The 18,203-nt window shown below is 37.9% G+C and overlaps 1 protein-coding gene across 1 annotated transcript in view; it reads left to right on the top strand.

The window, feature by feature from the left end:
- Positions 1-18,203, top strand: part of rev3l (REV3 like, DNA directed polymerase zeta catalytic subunit) — a 334,113-nt gene that overhangs the window by 313,378 nt on the left and 2,532 nt on the right. Inside the window, exons 28-31 of the mRNA XM_028797593.2 lie at positions 5,679-5,816; positions 7,130-7,320; positions 11,826-12,072; positions 17,604-17,813. Coding sequence (XP_028653426.2) covers positions 5,679-5,816; positions 7,130-7,320; positions 11,826-12,072; positions 17,604-17,813 — 786 coding nt within the window. The remainder of the gene's footprint in view (positions 1-5,678; positions 5,817-7,129; positions 7,321-11,825; positions 12,073-17,603; positions 17,814-18,203) is intronic.

An 18,203-nucleotide genomic window follows, 5' to 3' on the forward strand; every position in this document is an offset into this window, starting at 1 on the left:
AATGGAACAACATCCCTGTTTAGTGACTGCTGGTACTGATGCACCTCAGTCTCTGTGTTTGTGAGGATTCACACTCTAAGGCTTTCCTGTCTAAAATTAAAAAGCCAGTGTTAATTACTGGACAGAGTGAGCAGACATACAGTATAGTATTCAAGGCAGCAAAATATTACAGATCAAGTAATAAATATGGGGAGGCTTTGCAGGAATTGTGCACAAGTTACTTCTGAAACTGAAAGCCTCAGTAGTCTTACCTGTAGAAATAGCAAATCTAACATGAACTGCACATCATCTCAAATTGGAAATCTTAAAAGCAGAAGAAAAGGACATCCAATTGTGTCTCAGAATTTGGGTACACTGGCATCTGTTCAGCCACTTGGAAGGCTGGTTACCACCGGGCATCCTGTATGGTCAAGAAAAAAAATACAATGAAGGGGCATTGTACTTCTAACTGCAGCAATAAGAAAGAAGTTATTTCTAAGGAGCAAGCCTTCTCCATTATATTCAGTTAAATGTGTGTGTGTACTCCTCCTAAACCAACAGCTTAAATAATAAGCTAATGACAAGTGACAACAGCAGGTGCCCAGTTTGTCATTGTGCCACATCAGACACACACCACACTTCTCTGATGGCTTTGGATATAAATTTTAAAATTGCCAGTTTTCTGCCATAGAATTTTTTCTACCAAACAAGGTTAAAGAAATCCATTTCAAAACTATGAATAAATAGTACCCAACTAACAAATTAATTCTTAAGTATGACATTAATATATCGCCAAAATGTAGTTTATGTACAAATGAAGACAAATCTCCTCACATTTCTTTTACTTCTGCTCCTATTCCAAAATGTTTTATAAAGATTTATTTCTGTTACTTTCTTGAATGACAAAGCAATATCTCACTGTTTAAGTATTGTTCTTATACTGTATACAATTTTGAAGACTAAATGTTAGAAAATGGAGTAACTGTGGTTTCCTTGCTTCATAAATTTCCTATTCATAAGTGTAAAGTTCAGAACTTAGACCCTCTGTTACATCTTTCTGTACAGACATTAATATGCTAGAAATAGCTTTTAAAAACGGAAAACACACTAAAATAATTAAAACGTGTAAGATTCTGATCTGCATCATTAACAATTTGTAACGCTATTATCTGCATCTCACTTTCTTGTAATAACTTTGCTGTTGCTACTCTTGTATGTAATTTAACCTTCATCATTATATATTTGTTAACTTTATTATGGAAAAACAATTACAATGATGTAATCTGATATCAACATAATAAAAAATACCGATGGCTTTGGAGGGCACACTTTACACCGGTGGAGTGTCAGTCGTGCACTCCTAATTCTGTTCCTAATTCAACACCTCGATTACATTGTTTTGCTTAATTATTAGCATGCCGTTCACTCTTTAAGATGAAAAATGCGAACAAATGTTAAAAGAAACACACCACCAAATGCTAATAGGGTGTTACGAAATAACTGAAATGCATCCATTAACCTAAATGCAGAAAATACTGCGACTTTCACATTTAAACCACGAGATTACGAATGTCATATTGCAACTAAAAAGGAAAATCCTTATTGCCTTTTGCATCAATACGATGTACTTACAAAAAGCTATACGTATCCATTATAAAGTTCACAGACATACAGTACGTCGCATTTCATTTCGCTCCCTCTTTTTTCGAATGGAGTTAAAAGTTTCAGGCGACAAATATTCTTCCAAGACGTTAAAAAATTCAAAAGTTGTCATCTTTTCCAGTAAGAAGTCCACTTACAGACGGAGATAAACGTCAACACAAAAATGACTCGCAAGTACAATTCAAACCTGACGAGTGACGTGTGTCGTAAAACATTAGACATGCGCAGAACAAATTGGGCAGCAGCATGAAATGAATTTTAATTAAGCAGAGAGCGCGTTCGCGACACAAGTCCTCATCCGATTTGTCTTGCGAAGTAGAAGAACGCAGATCGGGCAGGGTCATAATAGTAAAGTTCTGCGCATGCGTGCACAAATCAGGCAGGCACCACAGATCAGGTAGCGACATTCCCTGTGCAGTGAGCAAGGGAGAGAGAGAGTGTATATATATTTACATACAGCTCGTACGGTCCGGAACAGATTAATTGTATTTACATACAATCCTATGGGGGAAATTACTTCGGGTCATGACCAAATCGGGTTGCGACCAGAGTTTTGGAACGAATTACGGTCGTGACCCAAAGTTCCACTGTGTGTGTATATGTGTATACAGTGATCCCTCGCTATATCGCGCTTCGCCTTTCGCGGCTTCACTGTGTCGCGGATTTTATATGTAAGCATATTTAAATATATATCGCGGATTTTTTGCTGGTTCGCGGATTTCTGCGGACAATGGGTCTTTTAATTTCTGGTACATGCTTCCTCAGTTGGTTTGCCCAGTTGATTTCATACAAGGGACGCTATTGGCAGATGGCTGAGAAGCTACCCGGCTTACTTTTCTCTCTCTCTCTCTCTCTCTCTCTCTCTCTCTCTCGTGCTGACTTTTTCTGATCCTGACGTAGGGGGATTGAGCAGGGGGGCTGTTCGCACACCTAGACGATACGGACGCTCATCTAAAAATGCTGAAAGATTATCTTCACGTTGGCTACCTTCTGTGCAGCTGCTTCGTGAAGTGACATGCTGCACGGTGCTTCGCATACTTAAAAGCACGAAGGGCACGTATTGATTTTTTTATCTGTCTCTCTCTCTCTCTCTGCTCCTGACGGAGGGGGTGTGAGCTGCCGCCTTCAACAGCTTTGTGCCGCGGTGCTTCGCATACTTAAAAACCAAACAGCCCTATTGATTTGTTTGCTCCTTTGAAGAGGAAGATATGTTTGCATTCTTTTAATTGTGAGACTGAACTGTCATCTCTGTCTTGTCATGGAGCACAGTTTAAACTTTTGAAAAAGAGACAAATGTTTGTTTGCAGTGTTTGAATAACGTTCCTGTCTCTCTACAACCTCCTGTGTTTCTGCGCAAATCTGTGACCCAAGCATGACAATATAAAAATAACCATATAAACATATGGTTTCTACTTCGCGGATTTTCTTATTTCGCGGGTGGCTCTGGAACGCAACCCCCGCGATGGAGGAGGGATTACTGTGTATATATATATATGTGTATATATATATATATCTCATATTATATATATATATATATATATATATATCATATAATATATATATATATCATATAATATATATATAAAAATAAAATATAAAATCCAACATCTGTCTGCTTCTCATAAAAGGATTACTTAATGGATTTAGATCGGGTTTTTTTTTCTAGAATTTGCTTGAACATTCTGGTTGATTTTGTGACTTCTCTCATCATGCTAAGTATCATAGTTCGCTTGCGGTACTGATTTATTTGCACTAACCTGAGCGAGCGGCTGCAGACCGAGGGGAGGGGGCGGGGCCTTTCTCACTCCCGTGCCAGCCTCCGTTCGAGTCGGCCTACCTCTTGCCACGTGTTGGAGCGTACCTTGCCTCTGCTTAGCTAGCAATACCCGTTGGTTCCACAGACATTATCATCTAGAGATTGTTAAGGAGTAACGTTTGACATTTTTGAGAGAGAGAGAGAGAGATCAGAGCTACTTGTATTTTAGATGGTAGCTACTGATTGCCACAGATATCATGGCCTTGTGCTTTTCTCACCATATGGGGGACGCTCTCCCGTCATTGATGAACACGATCAGATACAGTGCCAACGTTTGACATTGCAGCGTACCTACATAATTAAGTATAATTACATTCTTTTTTTTTTATTGATTTTTAAAGTTTGCCCTGTTTCACTACTATGTGGGCGGAGCCATGGTAGACCACTAGTTTCAATATAAAATAATGGATTGGATTGCACTCATTTTGTGTTATTGGGTGCTTTAATGGTTTTAGTGCAATTCTTTGAATAACAGAGCCACTAAAGATGCGCATGAAAGGAATTATTTGTGTGAATGGGACTATTCTTACTCAAGCAATATTGCATGATTTCCAATTGTAATTTAAATGTGCTAGCTTGTGATCATCTAATTGTTCTTACTCGGAAAAGAGCTTCCAAAACAATAAGGTGACTTGTTTAGCACCGGAACTGTATTCTTTATTTGTGTGTGAGGAATACCAGTTGATCAAAATTTAGAACCTACTGTACCAGAAACACTTTGTCACTAAAATAAGCAAACGTGCAGCTATCTCAACACTTGGCAAACAATTCATATGCAGTTTCCTACGTTACTAGTGCATGTTGCTTTCATGATTTTTGTTGGAAAACTTAACACAGTACACACACTAGCTGCAATGATAATCTTAAGTAGAGTTTATACAAGACCTCCCAACAACAAGAAAAAAAAATCCCACAAAAATGGCAGTGTTATATAGTAAATGAGCTGCACAAGTGCAATAAAATTTTTCTTCATAATGGAGCCAACTATGATAATCATACTGCTTGCAAAGCCGGGCCTCACACACTCCACTATTGTGTGTGAAATGGAAATGAGAACAAGCAATGAAAACATTGCAAATAAATGACCAACATGAATTCTCACCTCACTGAACACTTTTATCATTTTAGCAAGCAGTTAGACACAACTAGATAAAAAGACAATAGCGTCATATGTAAACTACCAAAGCAAGAGATCCAAATCTCCATATGTACTCAGCCTAAACAAATGATACAAGGTGCATTAGGGAAAACATCTAGCTAAAAGCTGTATACTGTGCCTTCCACAGATATAAAATAAAGTGAGCAATGCTTTGAGCAGAGCACTTATGTCATAAAAATAGCAGCTAAATCACAATACAATAAATTTCAATAACAAAGTGCTTTGCAGATACTCATGTTTGTGACCTGGGAACATGAAAAATAACCTGCCTTCTGTTCCTTGGCAGCAGGCACCTAAAATACTTTATTCATAAAAAGGAAAAAATGTTGTGTTTTGCTCATTTCTAAACCAGTACCTCTTAACTGCAGTTGTGGCATGTGAAGTACAGAAAATCCAAACACACCCAAAATTCAGAAATATTTGTGGGGAAAAAATGTTCCTAAAAACTGTTGCAGTTCATTGAGTAATTGTATTGCATCATTATTTTCCTTGTGTATAATATTACACTGACTTTATCAAACCTTGATCATTTGTAATGTGTAAAATGTTCAAGCCATTTAATACTGTACGAACAACTAAACATTTATGTTCAGATCTTTGTATTTTAAATAAATTATACTATAGAGCATGGGGCTGTGTATGAGCATTTATCCTCCCATTTGCAAATTAGTTTCATCCATCTCCGTGCCAGAGATTATTAAAACAACACTGGGTGCAAGGCAGGAATACACCATTGATGGAGAACCAGTCTATCACAGACCACACACCCACACACTCACTCGCCATGCCCCAGTTTTTTTTTTGTTTTTTTTTTTAAATGTATTTACTTTGTTTTTTTATATTGTCTGACAAAAGTAACAAGGAAGTTGAAAGAGTTAGAGCCTAACCACTAATAGACCTGAAACCCTTAGAGAATTAGAAACTCCATGGAGTCTGTGAACAGGCCAGGGTTCTATGCCAGTCTCCCGAAGCCGCGAGAAAGCAGCACTGTCCACTATAACCTTGTGTCTAACCAATTCCAGTTCATTATTGAGAAATAAATCTCCTTATTTTTGCCCACAGGTATATTTGCCTTCTGTTTTGCAAACAAAAAAGAGATATGTAGGTTATATGTATGAGACAATGGACCAGAAGGACCCTATTTTTGATGCCAAAGGCATTGAGACAGTTAGAAGAGATGGATGTCCTGCTGTTGCAAAGGTAACATGGCTTTTGTACAAATTAATTTGCCTTGAAATTATATTGAATTCCAAGATTTTTTGATGCTTTTGTTTATTATCATGTAATAATTCTGTTCAGAGTCACAAAATAACTTTAGACTGTAGACCAAATGTTCATATTAGTTAAGTATTTTGTATTTGCATAGCACTGTTTATTAATACATGCTTACAACTCTGCATAGATATTTCAAATAGTTTATCCCAGAATGTCCCCATTAGCCCATGGGGACTGCATTTTACAAGTAAAAGTGACAAGGTCGTTATTACTATTTTGTTGCCAACTTTTACATTGATGTTGTAGGTTATTATAGTATAAGAATGTAGTTTGCTTGTGGACCACTGAAATATTCTCTATTTAGTGAGTTGAAGTTTTTATATATGCTGCAGTTGGCAAGTAAATATATTCTGATGCAATCACCAGCTAAAGATAATGCTTTAGGTGTTTTTTTAAACATTGTTGTGGAGATTGCAAAAACAGTCACAAAGTTCTTTTTAGTTAAACCTAGGGCTGTCCTGTCAATGTAATGTCAGATTTTAAAACGAAAGCAATGAAGATGAATGTTACTTTCACTAGTAACATTACTTACAAGATAACTTTAACATGTTTTTCTAATTCTTAACTAAGCGCTCATTTAGTTCTTTCTTAATATATTGTTCATCAGCTGTTCGCTTTTCCAAAATTCTTTATTTAGTATTTCAACTCTAAACTCATCAATATAGAGTTTCTCAATAGTCCATCCATTTTACATTTAATTTTTGAATGAACTCAGGCTGTTGGTGGTTGCTTCTACTGAGGCACTAGAGGCCACAAATAAGCTTAACCGTGTTCTGATCCCCTTTAACAAGCCCATGTACAAGGCATCACCAGTCTTCTGAAGACTGCTACTTCTTTTCATCACTTGCAGCATGTAGCTGCCTGTCATTTTCTCACTTGTTACAAGAGACCTGCAGCAGATGAGGCGGATGTTGTCAACATAAGCACTAAAATGTCTGTAATTGTCACAATATTATTAGTGACACAATAAAATGCAGGGTGTTTTTGGTCGCAGAAGGAGGTGACAAAAAGAGGTGAAAACGTTACAGTAGATCTTTAATCCTAAAAAGAAAGCCTCCGGTAAAGAAGAGGCTGCAACTACCACCTTGTATAGAATTGTAAGTATTGAAACCTAGCAAACATTATATGTTATGTCCTATTCTAAATTGTTGTACATTAAGTCAACAACTGCCACTGTTTTCAAGCTTTTGTGGTGCATCATTGGGTACAGATTATAAATTACAGACTTTTTATTTCAGATTCTTGAACGCTCTCTTAAATTGCTGTTTGAGACCAGGGACATCAGCCAGATTAAGCAGTATATCATGAGACAGTGCCTGAAGATCTTGGAGGGCAAAGCCAGCATGCAAGATTTAACATTTGCTAAGGAGTATAGAGGCAGCAACTCCTACCGCCCTGGTGCCTGTGTGCCTGCTCTCGAGCTGACAAGGTATGAGAAGAGCAAAATCCACCCTACATTAAGATTAATGTATGCAAATCTGTAAAAATGTTGTTAATTTAAAAGTTGTAAGTAATGCAAGTTTTAATTTCAAACAAAAATTAAACATTACATATTAGGCATTTCTCGTGTTTCCTTTGTGTCATGAAGTGGCACATCATTTTAGGTAGTGTACACTATAGCATATATGTATACTGTATATAATCACTTTTATAGCAATTAAAAGAAATGCAGAAAATTTTAAACAAATGAGAAAAAAACTTTTGATAATTTAAAGTTGAATGAAACAAGATACTCTTAAGTTTAGATGGAAACAAGTCAAACTTTCACAGAGGTTCAACACTGAGCAGAAACTTGAGAAACATGGGCACCAAAAGCATGTGCAGTAAACTCTTGTGCCTTTGGGACAGTCTGTGACAGGAGGAGGTACCAAGGCCTACAAATAAAATTCAAGGCTTTTACTTAGAAAGTTCGCTGGAAACCCATCTGCTGAAACAAGCTTGATTTCAAACGTAAAATAAAATGGAAGAGTGGTCGTGGGGTGCAGAAGGTAGGGGAGGTTGAAGCAAGTGCAATTAGAAACAGGATAAAAAAAATCTCATCTAGTGTACAAAATGTAAGGTTTCACTGTGTTTATAGCTAAATAGAAATTGTTTCAAGGGCTGGCATCTCTATCCAGTGAAGGTGTCCCAACACATTTACACAGCTCACTGGTTTTATACATTTTACCAACAGTAATGTACTCTGTGGTTATCCCTACTTCTTTCAAAAGAACATTGGTTGGGGTTAACCAACAATTCTTAAATGTTCTCAAAAAAAATCTTCTAGGTAAAACTTTCCTTCAGAAGGTAATACCAGCACTGACAATTCTGTAATTTCTGTTTGTAAAGTGTTGTTACTTAAACTTACATCTACTTTCTAGCCCAGTGATCCATTTCAGGGTTGAGGGAGTGTTGTCGGCTACCCCAGCAGTATTGAGTTCAAGGCAGGAACAAACTATGGGTGATGCTGTTGCATGGGGAACACGCACACAATGTAAATTTGCCAGTGTCATACTCTGTATGTCATTTGGTTATGGAAAGAAAGCAAGAGTTCCCAGAAGAAAACCCATATAGATACAGGGAGAACATGCAAACTGCACACAGGCTGTAAAGAATTCTGGGTCTGGGCAGCAGCAGTGCTCACCTGTGTCACCCTATTACTACGCAGAGACACAGTAGAACAGAAACAGATATTTACTTCAAACTTTACATGGCAGTCAGACATCAGTTAAAGTGTGCATCACACTGTTACCTAAATGGGCTCTTCCTCTCAGAGAATATGACTATTAGCTATTTCTGTTTGTGACTGTCCATGCTGCTTGCCTGTCCACTGTTATGCATGGTACACCCATCCATTTTCCAAATGCACTTAAAGTAAAACCTTGGATTGCAAGTAACTTGGTTTGCGAGTGTTTTGCAAGACAAGCTAAAATTTTTAATAAGTTTTGACTTGATAAACGAGCGAGGTCTTGCAATATGAGTAGTACGTATACGCTTTGTCTGCCGAGTGTCACGTGATCACAACTAAGCTGATGGTTCTTCTCTCTCTCACTGTGGGATTGTGGGTAATCGTCTCCCATTCTCTGGCTCAGTTGGCGTGCCTCACTTATATAGTCAACATCCGTATGAGCGTATACTGTTTACTATAGCATGTGACCACGTGTGTGTGTTGTAACATGTGAGTCTCTGTCTAGCTCCCCAATACACAGAGCTGAGTCTCACTACTTTAGTAACATCACCTTTATTCAGCTTGAAACAGGAACAGCACGGTTATTTATTGTAGCGGGATCTGCCACTCTCCTATACAGAGACACAGCAGTCAGGAAAGGTTGGGGCCAGGTTAGTGGCCAAGTAATACTATGCCCTGCATTTATAATTTTCCTTGTATCACCAATCAATGGCAAGCGCTTATAGCATGTCTGCGATCTTTTTGAATTCGCTTTATGGCGAACCGCCACAGCGCTGGGAGCCTGCGGTTGCTTCAGGACGCTCTTCTGCGTGTCGTCCCATTGGGTGGAATCCCAAAAGAGTTTAGAAACTCACTCACATCAGCCATGATTCTTTTCAAAGGTAAAGTGCAGGTTAATTTGTTTTATGTATTTTTACTTTAAATTTTGTATTAATCATTTTTATATGAATAGTTTTGGGTTGTGGAATGAATCATCTGAAATTCCATTATTTCTTGTTGGGAAATTTGCTTTGATATATGAGTGATTTGGATTACAAGCATGTTTCCGGAACGAGTTATGCTCACAATCCAAGGTTCCACTGTATTTCAGTTTAGGGTTGTGGGAAGCCACTGCTGTCCTGCCAAAAGGCCATATTTGCACTTAGGTAAGATCTGGCCTTGTTACTGTTTTTAATATGCTGGTTATCTGATTGAATAATTAGGTAAAGAATAAGATTTGGATATTTGACAAAGACTTGCATTGTGATCAAATGGCTCAGAAACATTTCAAAGGGAGATAAAGTGTAGATTCCTAAATTCTTCCAGATTAACTATAAACAAAAGTACACTTGAATTGATGAATTTGGACTGCTGTTTTACTGCCTTCTGCAATTTGCTGATTACTGGATGCATTCTTGTTAAAAACCTTGCTCCTTTATGTGCATTTCCCATGTTTAAAGGAATACTCAACACAATAAAGATGTATATATCTTTTTATCTGTTGTTGTTTGTAGTAAAGGTAGTTGTAGATAGTAAAAGATATTACAAAAATAATAATCTCATGTTTTTATGGAGAATGAAGATAACAAGGTTCTGGATACAATAGGCTTTAATGAGAACCAACACTGAACAAACAGCAAACAATGTCAAAACATCCATGTTGTATAAGCCACCTATCTGATGTACAGTCGTATGCTAACAACGTCTCACACAGGTGTATTTTGGCTAAATACAACTTTTAGAAATCCTCTCATGGATAGCTGAGGAGTGTGCTCAAACAAGAACTACCTTTTAAACTGAAGACCTGTCACTTCTCTCATTTATTAGTCAGGAGTCCTTCCTTAGCTCATTCATTGGCTACCTTTCTACTCGCATCATGTTAATATTGCAGAGCATTTTCTGAGAGAAGCGTACAATTAAAGAAGAGCAAGTTAAAACATTATCAGGTAGAACTTCTGCCTCATTTATGTTCATATCAGAGGTGTTTTAGTAAGCAGATGTCAATTCAGTGGTGCAGTTTCATAAACTACAGTCGAAAAATACCCAAGCATGGAGTTGTGGTTTAACAACCAACGAATGAGGGGAGAAGAAAAGTCTTCAATTCAAAAGCTCAATCCCATTTGAGCATGCTCCTCAGCTGTTCAAAAGAAGGTTTTAGTATAAATACATGTGTTTGGGACATTGTGAGCATACAAGTGGACATCTGACATGTCCACTCCCCCCCACCCCTTTGAACATTTTGGTGTTGTTTATTGTTCATTCAGTTTTTTTCCCTATTGAAGCTTATTGTGTCAGGAATTTTATTTCTGTTCTTCCTTTAAACAGATTAAAATGTTTAATCAGCCATAACTACAATCTTCTCTTGATAAGCAACAGATAAAAAAACAATAAATTTAGTGTGGAGTATTTAGTGTGCTGTGATGTTCAAACACTTATGTGTGTGTTTTTTTTAATTCACTTTCTGTTCATTCATTTTCATGTTTGAACAGTCTGTGCTAATCAGCCAGATAATAATCATCTTGTCCAACACTGTGCATATTCCTAACATTTTAAAAGCTCTGCCATTAAATTGTTCCTTCATCCTACACTAGTCCTTTGTCACCCCCTCCATGTTCCTTTTTTTATAAGTTTAGAATATTGTTGTGATTTGTAAAACTTTTTTTGATTTGTCCTCTTAAAATATTTCAGCTCTGAACTAATTTTGTTATTTGTCAGTGATGTGTTTTGTGTTGTTATTTGTGTTGCCAGTACTTGTAAGTTTATATATTTGTAATATATAAATAAATGTTGCTGGTTTTTCTTTCTTTCTTTGCTTGATACAAAAATATACTGTTGTCTTGTTTACTCCACAAAGTGCATTGTGATGCAGATAATGGTGCTAAAAACAATCTTCAGATAAACTTTATGATGCATTTTAAATTTTCTTCATTTCTGCACTATTGACTCCTTGAAATGAGATCTGATCTTCATATAACCCATAGTAATAATCTGATTAATCAGTTACAGTATCGTTATTGAACATAGTGTTCAAATATTCAGGACATACCTGACCTCTCTCAGCCCAATGTTTGTGGCTAATATCAGACTCTCAGTTAAATGTATGACACATTTGTCAGCCATTTTGTTGTGATATGGAGGGTGTACAAACATTATGACAGCCCCCTTCTTATGTTAAGCACAATGAAAACCTCTGTAGTCTAACCCTAAAGTATACTTTACTAAAGCATGCAGTATATCATGTTGAGTATGGAATGCTTTTTTATGTGTGATTCTCCTTCATTTTACAGGCGCATGCTGTCTTACGATAGGCGGTCTGAGCCTCGAGTTGGCGAGAGGGTTCCTTATGTCATAGTTTACGGGATTCCTGGGTTACCTCTTATACAGCTGGTTCGACGGCCAATTGAAGTCCTCCAGGATCCTACTCTTCGGCTGAATGCAGTCTATTACATCACCAAACAGATCCTGCCACCCTTGGACAGAGTGTTCTCACTAATTGGAGTGGATGTGTTTGGTTGGTACCAGGAGCTCCCCAGGGTACGCAAGAGAGACTGTTGAATGATAGGCCTCAAAAATATGTCCTTTATAAAATGCTAGAGACTGATTTGCATCAAGGTCACACAACATTTTTTGTTTAATGTTTCTGTGGGGTTTTCTATGCTCTTCAGAAGATGCCTAGCTTCATTTGTAACTTTTTTTTTCTTTACTGACCTATTTGGGTAATGGGATACTGAATCTATACATATAAATGGCAAAGCCCTCACTGACTCATCACTAATTCTCCCACCTTCCATATAGGTAGGCAGCTGAAATTTTGCGTGCTCATATCTTGCAGTGTACTTACAAAAGTTAGGTATGTTTCATGTCCTATTGCAACATCCATCAGGACACGGGTGTAACCCCCTAAACTGTATATATAAATAGGGGAAACCCCTCCTCACTATTTCTGCGACTTTCAATATACGTAGGAAGCCCAAATTTCCTATGCTCATCCTTTACTTAAAAACGTTAAGTATGTTTTATTTCACACCATGCCCCGTAACGAACTTTCGAAAATAACGTCTTCTTTTTGGCTGTTCTCACCATTATGCTGTAAGGAACTTTCGGAACTGACCTCTCCTTTCGGCGGTTTCATTCCTTATTTCTGTTAATGGAGGATTTATTTCATGGCAGAGATGCACAAGGGCCGCCCCCGGTCCCCCTTCCTTTTTCCACACGGCCACTGTCCGCGCACCTACCACGTGCTTGGCTCCCTGCCTATATACATTAACGATATCCCACGCTCATGTGCCTCCTCACTCGCTTCCTTACTTTCCTCAGCTGTTCGTCATGCTCACTGCTCCCTTCTTCTTTACTACACCGTTTCATGCCTGTTATTGTTTGCCTTGCTTCACGTCTTCCTGTGAATAACTCCTGCCTTTTTATTTAGTTTCTTCACGCTCTTAATCTTCCGGGCATGCCTCCGCATACTCTACTTTTGAAGGTCGGCGCACCAATTATGTTACCACGAAACTTACAACCACCAAAACTTTGTAACAGCACCAGGCTTCAGATCAAATCTCTGCACAACAACCTCATTGAGGCAACTGTCTTCACTGGAACTGGCTCAGGGGAGACTATTTATTCCACATATCCCTCTTATACCCTCTGACCTCCCATTCCAATTCAAACGCCGCCAATTTCCAGTAAGGGTCTGCTTCTCTATGACAATAAATAAGTCACATGGCCAGACTCTAAAAAAAGGTCGGCATTGACTTAACACAAGATTGCTTCTCACATGGCCGACTGTACGTTGCCTGCTGAAGAGTGAGCTCAGCAGACAGCTTGGTCATTTTACAGCCCGAAGGCAGAACTGCAAACGTCGTTTACAAAGAGATCCTTACATCCTAAAAATATATATTTCTCATACACAACATTTACAATCATAAATTAAACTCTTTACAATCATCAAATTCACTCTCAATACTAAAATAAGCCTACGGCAATTACATTGACAATCATGTTACGTTATTTTTTAAAATGTTTCCTTTTCCTTTTCATAAGTTCTTTAACACACTACTTCTCCGCTGCAAAGCACAGATATTTTGCTAGTTAATTATACAGTAACCTTTTCTTCCTTTACTATCTTTGATAAATACATTCAAATAGTAAAACAAGAACATTGATAACATTTCTCACGTATAACACGAGCAAGTGAGTCTCCTGCTTGCAAGGCAATTCAAGGCCCTGCATGTGCCCATTATCACATATGGTGCATTAATACTTGTGATCAGTGGGGGGTGGAATTGTGGTTTCCGCAGCATCTTCACTCCAGCTACACCACAACATTTTAGAGCAAAGCTGACACACGTTACATCACAGACTTTAGACTTGAATATCAAGTCAAGATTGACATCTCACCCTGTTAATACTTTGACATACTGAATTAAATGAAAAAAAAAATTAGATACATGAATTCCTGTGTCTTGGTTACTTTGCTAATGATTGGATATTTCACGTCTGGTATTGTTTTGATGTTTACATCTAAAGTTAAATTTTAGTACTGTTAAGTTATTTATTTCCACACAGGAGAGAAAAAAAAATCCGATGTCCTAACAGCAGCAGCAGCAAAATAAGGGAAGTTAATCTGAGGCTATGTCTACACTTACAGGTTTTCTATGTTTGAAAAAGTCAAAAGTCTGTTTTTTACCTTTCATTCACAATACCCCAAGTGTTTTTAACTCCAGAAAATGGGGACTTTTGAAAATGCTGTCCAGAGCTGCATGCTTCTGAACAATACTGGCTTAGCATTTCAGTGTGGATGGATGAAAGCACTGAGTTTGGAAAACGCCGACTCTAGTCGCGATGTGATGTTTGTATTTATTATATGGTCCTTGACTGACTGGGTTCTGCTCAGTACAGCGTCTAAATGGCCACCCTTCACGGAAGAAAACCATTTTCCACCATAGCGGTCACAGAAGAGTTGCATCCTGTGGAGGTTGTTGTGTTGATTACCTTTATGCATTTAAATTGTGTTTTGTACATGAACAAAAGGTAAATAATTCATGGGTTGCTCCACTTTTGCAATAAATCCCATGGCCGGCAGTGTTACCTTCCCTTCAAGGAAGACATTTCCTTTTCCTGTTCTGTCAATGTGTGTATGCCCCGTGGAAGTAAATGGCTATACCATATGTGTTTTCAGCCATTTTAGTGCGGACAGACTTTAGTCAGCAATGTGAAAACGCTAGTGTGGATGGAGATCGTTTTAATTTATGGAAATAGCCTGACAGCAACTCCAATTTATTGCCTTATTTTAAAAGGCAAAGTAATTAAGCCATTAACAATAATAGTATTTTGAGATTTTTTGATGATTTTAATAACACAACAAACAGAGTTATTCAGTTTTTAAGTGATATAATAGTAGTCCTGTGAAGATTCAAAACAGCCTCAGAAGAAGGTACGCTACATGGAATAATTGAATGTGGGCCACTGCACTGCTTTCTGGTTTTGGTGCTGTCCCCACTTGTAATTACAAAGTACATGCAACCTACCTTCTCTTTGAAATATTTTTTTCGCTCAGCAAGTTAGTGCTGTGTTTCTGCCTAGATCTGCATTCTGATCTTTTTCTTCAGAGTTCCTGCAGTGGTGCTTCTCCATCGATTTTGTTTATGTACTTTATTGGCAGGAAAAAAAATTAGCCAAGTATTTGTTTTGTTGTTATAGTCATCAATATAAAATTCTAAAAAACAATAAATAGGACAATAAATACTGACAAGCAAAACAGGGAAGTTTCAATTAGCATACTGTTTTCATGAAACTGATATTACAATGGTGAATTCAAAATTGTAAAACACAACTCTAACAAAAAAGTTGATGGGGGGGGGGGGGGGGGCGATGAATCTTTTTGGGGTTGAATACGAGGAATATTCCTCTCTAAAGCCTCACATTCCCCGTTTACCTGTGTTCTTTTTCACAGCTGCATAATGTATGCCAGTATAATCAGTAAAATGGACTCTGCTTGTGTTTCTCTTTCACATCATTGTGGATATGCTGTGGTTTGTTGTTTTTTTTTTTTTTTTCCCCCAAACAAAATGTGACATGTGGCATATTTTTCATGCAAAGACATTGCAAAATGACCATCCAACATTTTACCATGTTCTCCACTGAAAAACGCACTATGTGGGAGGGCACTCCCACCCACTGTTACCTAGCAACTACCCTTTCCTGTTTCTTGATTCATGCAGAGTAGGTTGAGGATGCCAACATTACAAGTACTGTGGAGCTTCAAGCTTCATTTCTGTCTCTGACACATGTTCAGGATTGCCAAGATTGTTGTCATAATTGGTGGAACAATCACAACACACACGTCTGACAGTTCAAGGAAATGTCTACACGAGACCGCAACTAATAGCGTTTTTTTTTTTTTTTTCTCCTTTACTAGAGATCTTTACTTAAATAATAAATGACAAGCAGATGCAAAGATGTACGCAAACACTTCTAGACAGGAACTAAACATATTTCTTTGTGTGTCAATGACATGAATTTTGCTAGCAGCGAAACACCTTTTTTTTTTTTTTTTTTTTGCAAAGAGAAACCCTGCAGAATTCGAATTCACACAAATCGTTTCACTTATCAATATACAATACCAGTTACTGATAATATTATATACAAAAACAAAAAACAGTACAATAATATAAAAAATTTCAATAATGTCCCATACAATATTGGTCTTCAAGAGGCAGCGTAACTTGGGCTGGACAGAGGTGTTTGGAGAGCTGGGATACAGGCCAGGGTGGGAGGCAGACAAAGGTGTAGATGGAATGAGGTCCTGATCATTAGTGCCTAATGTGATCTGATTTGCACCACTCTGGACATTTTAGAATTATTCCAGCTTAATTTAAAAGCCATTTGCTCTCAATAAGTCACAGGGAACTGAATTTCATCCTGTTTTGGAAGTATTCAAAGTATCACAACCTGTTTTTATGATTATAAGTAACTTGATAATTCGCTGACATACAGTAAATAAGCAAGTATCGTAAAACATGAAAGAGCCTCTCATTAAGTGGCAGATCCTACAGGCTTTAAGGAGCTGATTTTGAACGTACAAAAACAAAACCCAATTAAAACAGTATTTGAAACATGAAGCAGAATTGAGCTTTGATAACAAATATAGTTGGAACAGTTGGCAGCAGCCTCCATGGCACTCCAAGGACAGAATTTAATATGCCTGCACAAAGCAATCACCAAGCATCACACACAGTTTAAAAAAATAAAAAAGCACAATTAAAACCATAAGACTCTGAGTGGTCCTTATTAAATTAGCCATTTTTTTGTCCTTTGCTCTGTTTCTCTCCTTTTGTCAGTCTTGCTGCCTTATTGCCCAGCATATGTATCATTTATTTATTTATCCTTATTATCCGTTTCTTCCTTTTCTTTAGGCAAAATGTCAGCAGTACGCTCACAGGCTTAACAGTTTCAGGGACTTCTAGAAACCTTTCACTCTTGAGAGCAGTTGGCTAAGGCAGCAAAGATGATGTTAAGAGGTGGTTTAGGTATTGGAGTTCTGATTTTTGTCAGGTTTCTTTTCCTCTCCAGACTATTTGCCATTCCAGGCCAGTCAGCTTTAAAGTTAGCCTTTAACATCATGAAGTAGGGACTGCATGGGTGGGCATATTAGGAAAAATCCCAACAAAGTTTCCTTTGTCAGTCCTTCAATCCTGGAAAAAAAATCTGTCATCATAAACATTTTAAAGGTAAGCAGATGTTTGTGACACTCTCTTATTAAAGGATATGAAATGGTGGGCCATTTCAATCAGTCCTTACTTTATGGTGTCAGAGGCTAATGTTAATGCTGATTGACTAAATGTAAATGAGTCCCCTGGAATGACAACTTTATTGTAGTTTCAGGGGCAACAAAAACCTGAAGAATTCTGATAAAAAAAAGGTAGAAAGAAGTAAAGATGAGAGATCTGGCCTTCATCAAGTGTGCCTTCAAGGCTTAGTGCAGATGAAGTAGCCATGCTTGATGGTCTGGACTTATCTCTTCATGTCACTCAAATGTTCTTTTTTTTTTTCCTACTTTGTAACAGATCCAGAAAGCAGCAACTTCTGGGGGCATTGAACAGGCCGGCCATAAAGGAACCATCTCGCAGTACTTCACCACTTTGCACTGCCCTGTGTGTAATGACCTAACACAGCTTGGCATTTGCAGTAAATGCCGGACACAGCCACAGCAAGTAGCCATCATCCTGCATCAGGAGATTCATGGCTGGGAGCGCAGGCAGGAGCAACTCCTCAAGGTAACAGTGCGGCAACAGTCCCGCTAATGACAGTCTCACATATGGAAGCATGAGGGGCACAGTGGTTAGCACTGCACCCTCATTGATTCAATTCTACGCAGATCTGGGTGGAGCGCTCAATCAGCAGATCAGGCCTACATCGTCTAGCACTGCATCTCCAGTTTTTCAATGCAGTCCACACATAAAAAAAACGAGAGATATCTCCTGCCCATGACTTACACCCTTCAGCAAACTTAGGGCCACTGACAAAGTGAAACAAATGCACTTATTACATTGAACACTTTTGGATGTATCTTATAAATTTCTTCCTGCTGATCACAAAAAACACCTTTACTTTTTCCTGCCATGTACTGCTTTATTTAATGCCCTATTTTTGTTATTTCCTCTCTT

The sequence above is a fragment of the Erpetoichthys calabaricus genome, chromosome 3 (assembly GCF_900747795.2).
Source record: "Erpetoichthys calabaricus chromosome 3, fErpCal1.3, whole genome shotgun sequence".
In the NCBI taxonomy this organism is placed as follows: Eukaryota; Metazoa; Chordata; class Cladistia; order Polypteriformes; family Polypteridae; genus Erpetoichthys; species Erpetoichthys calabaricus.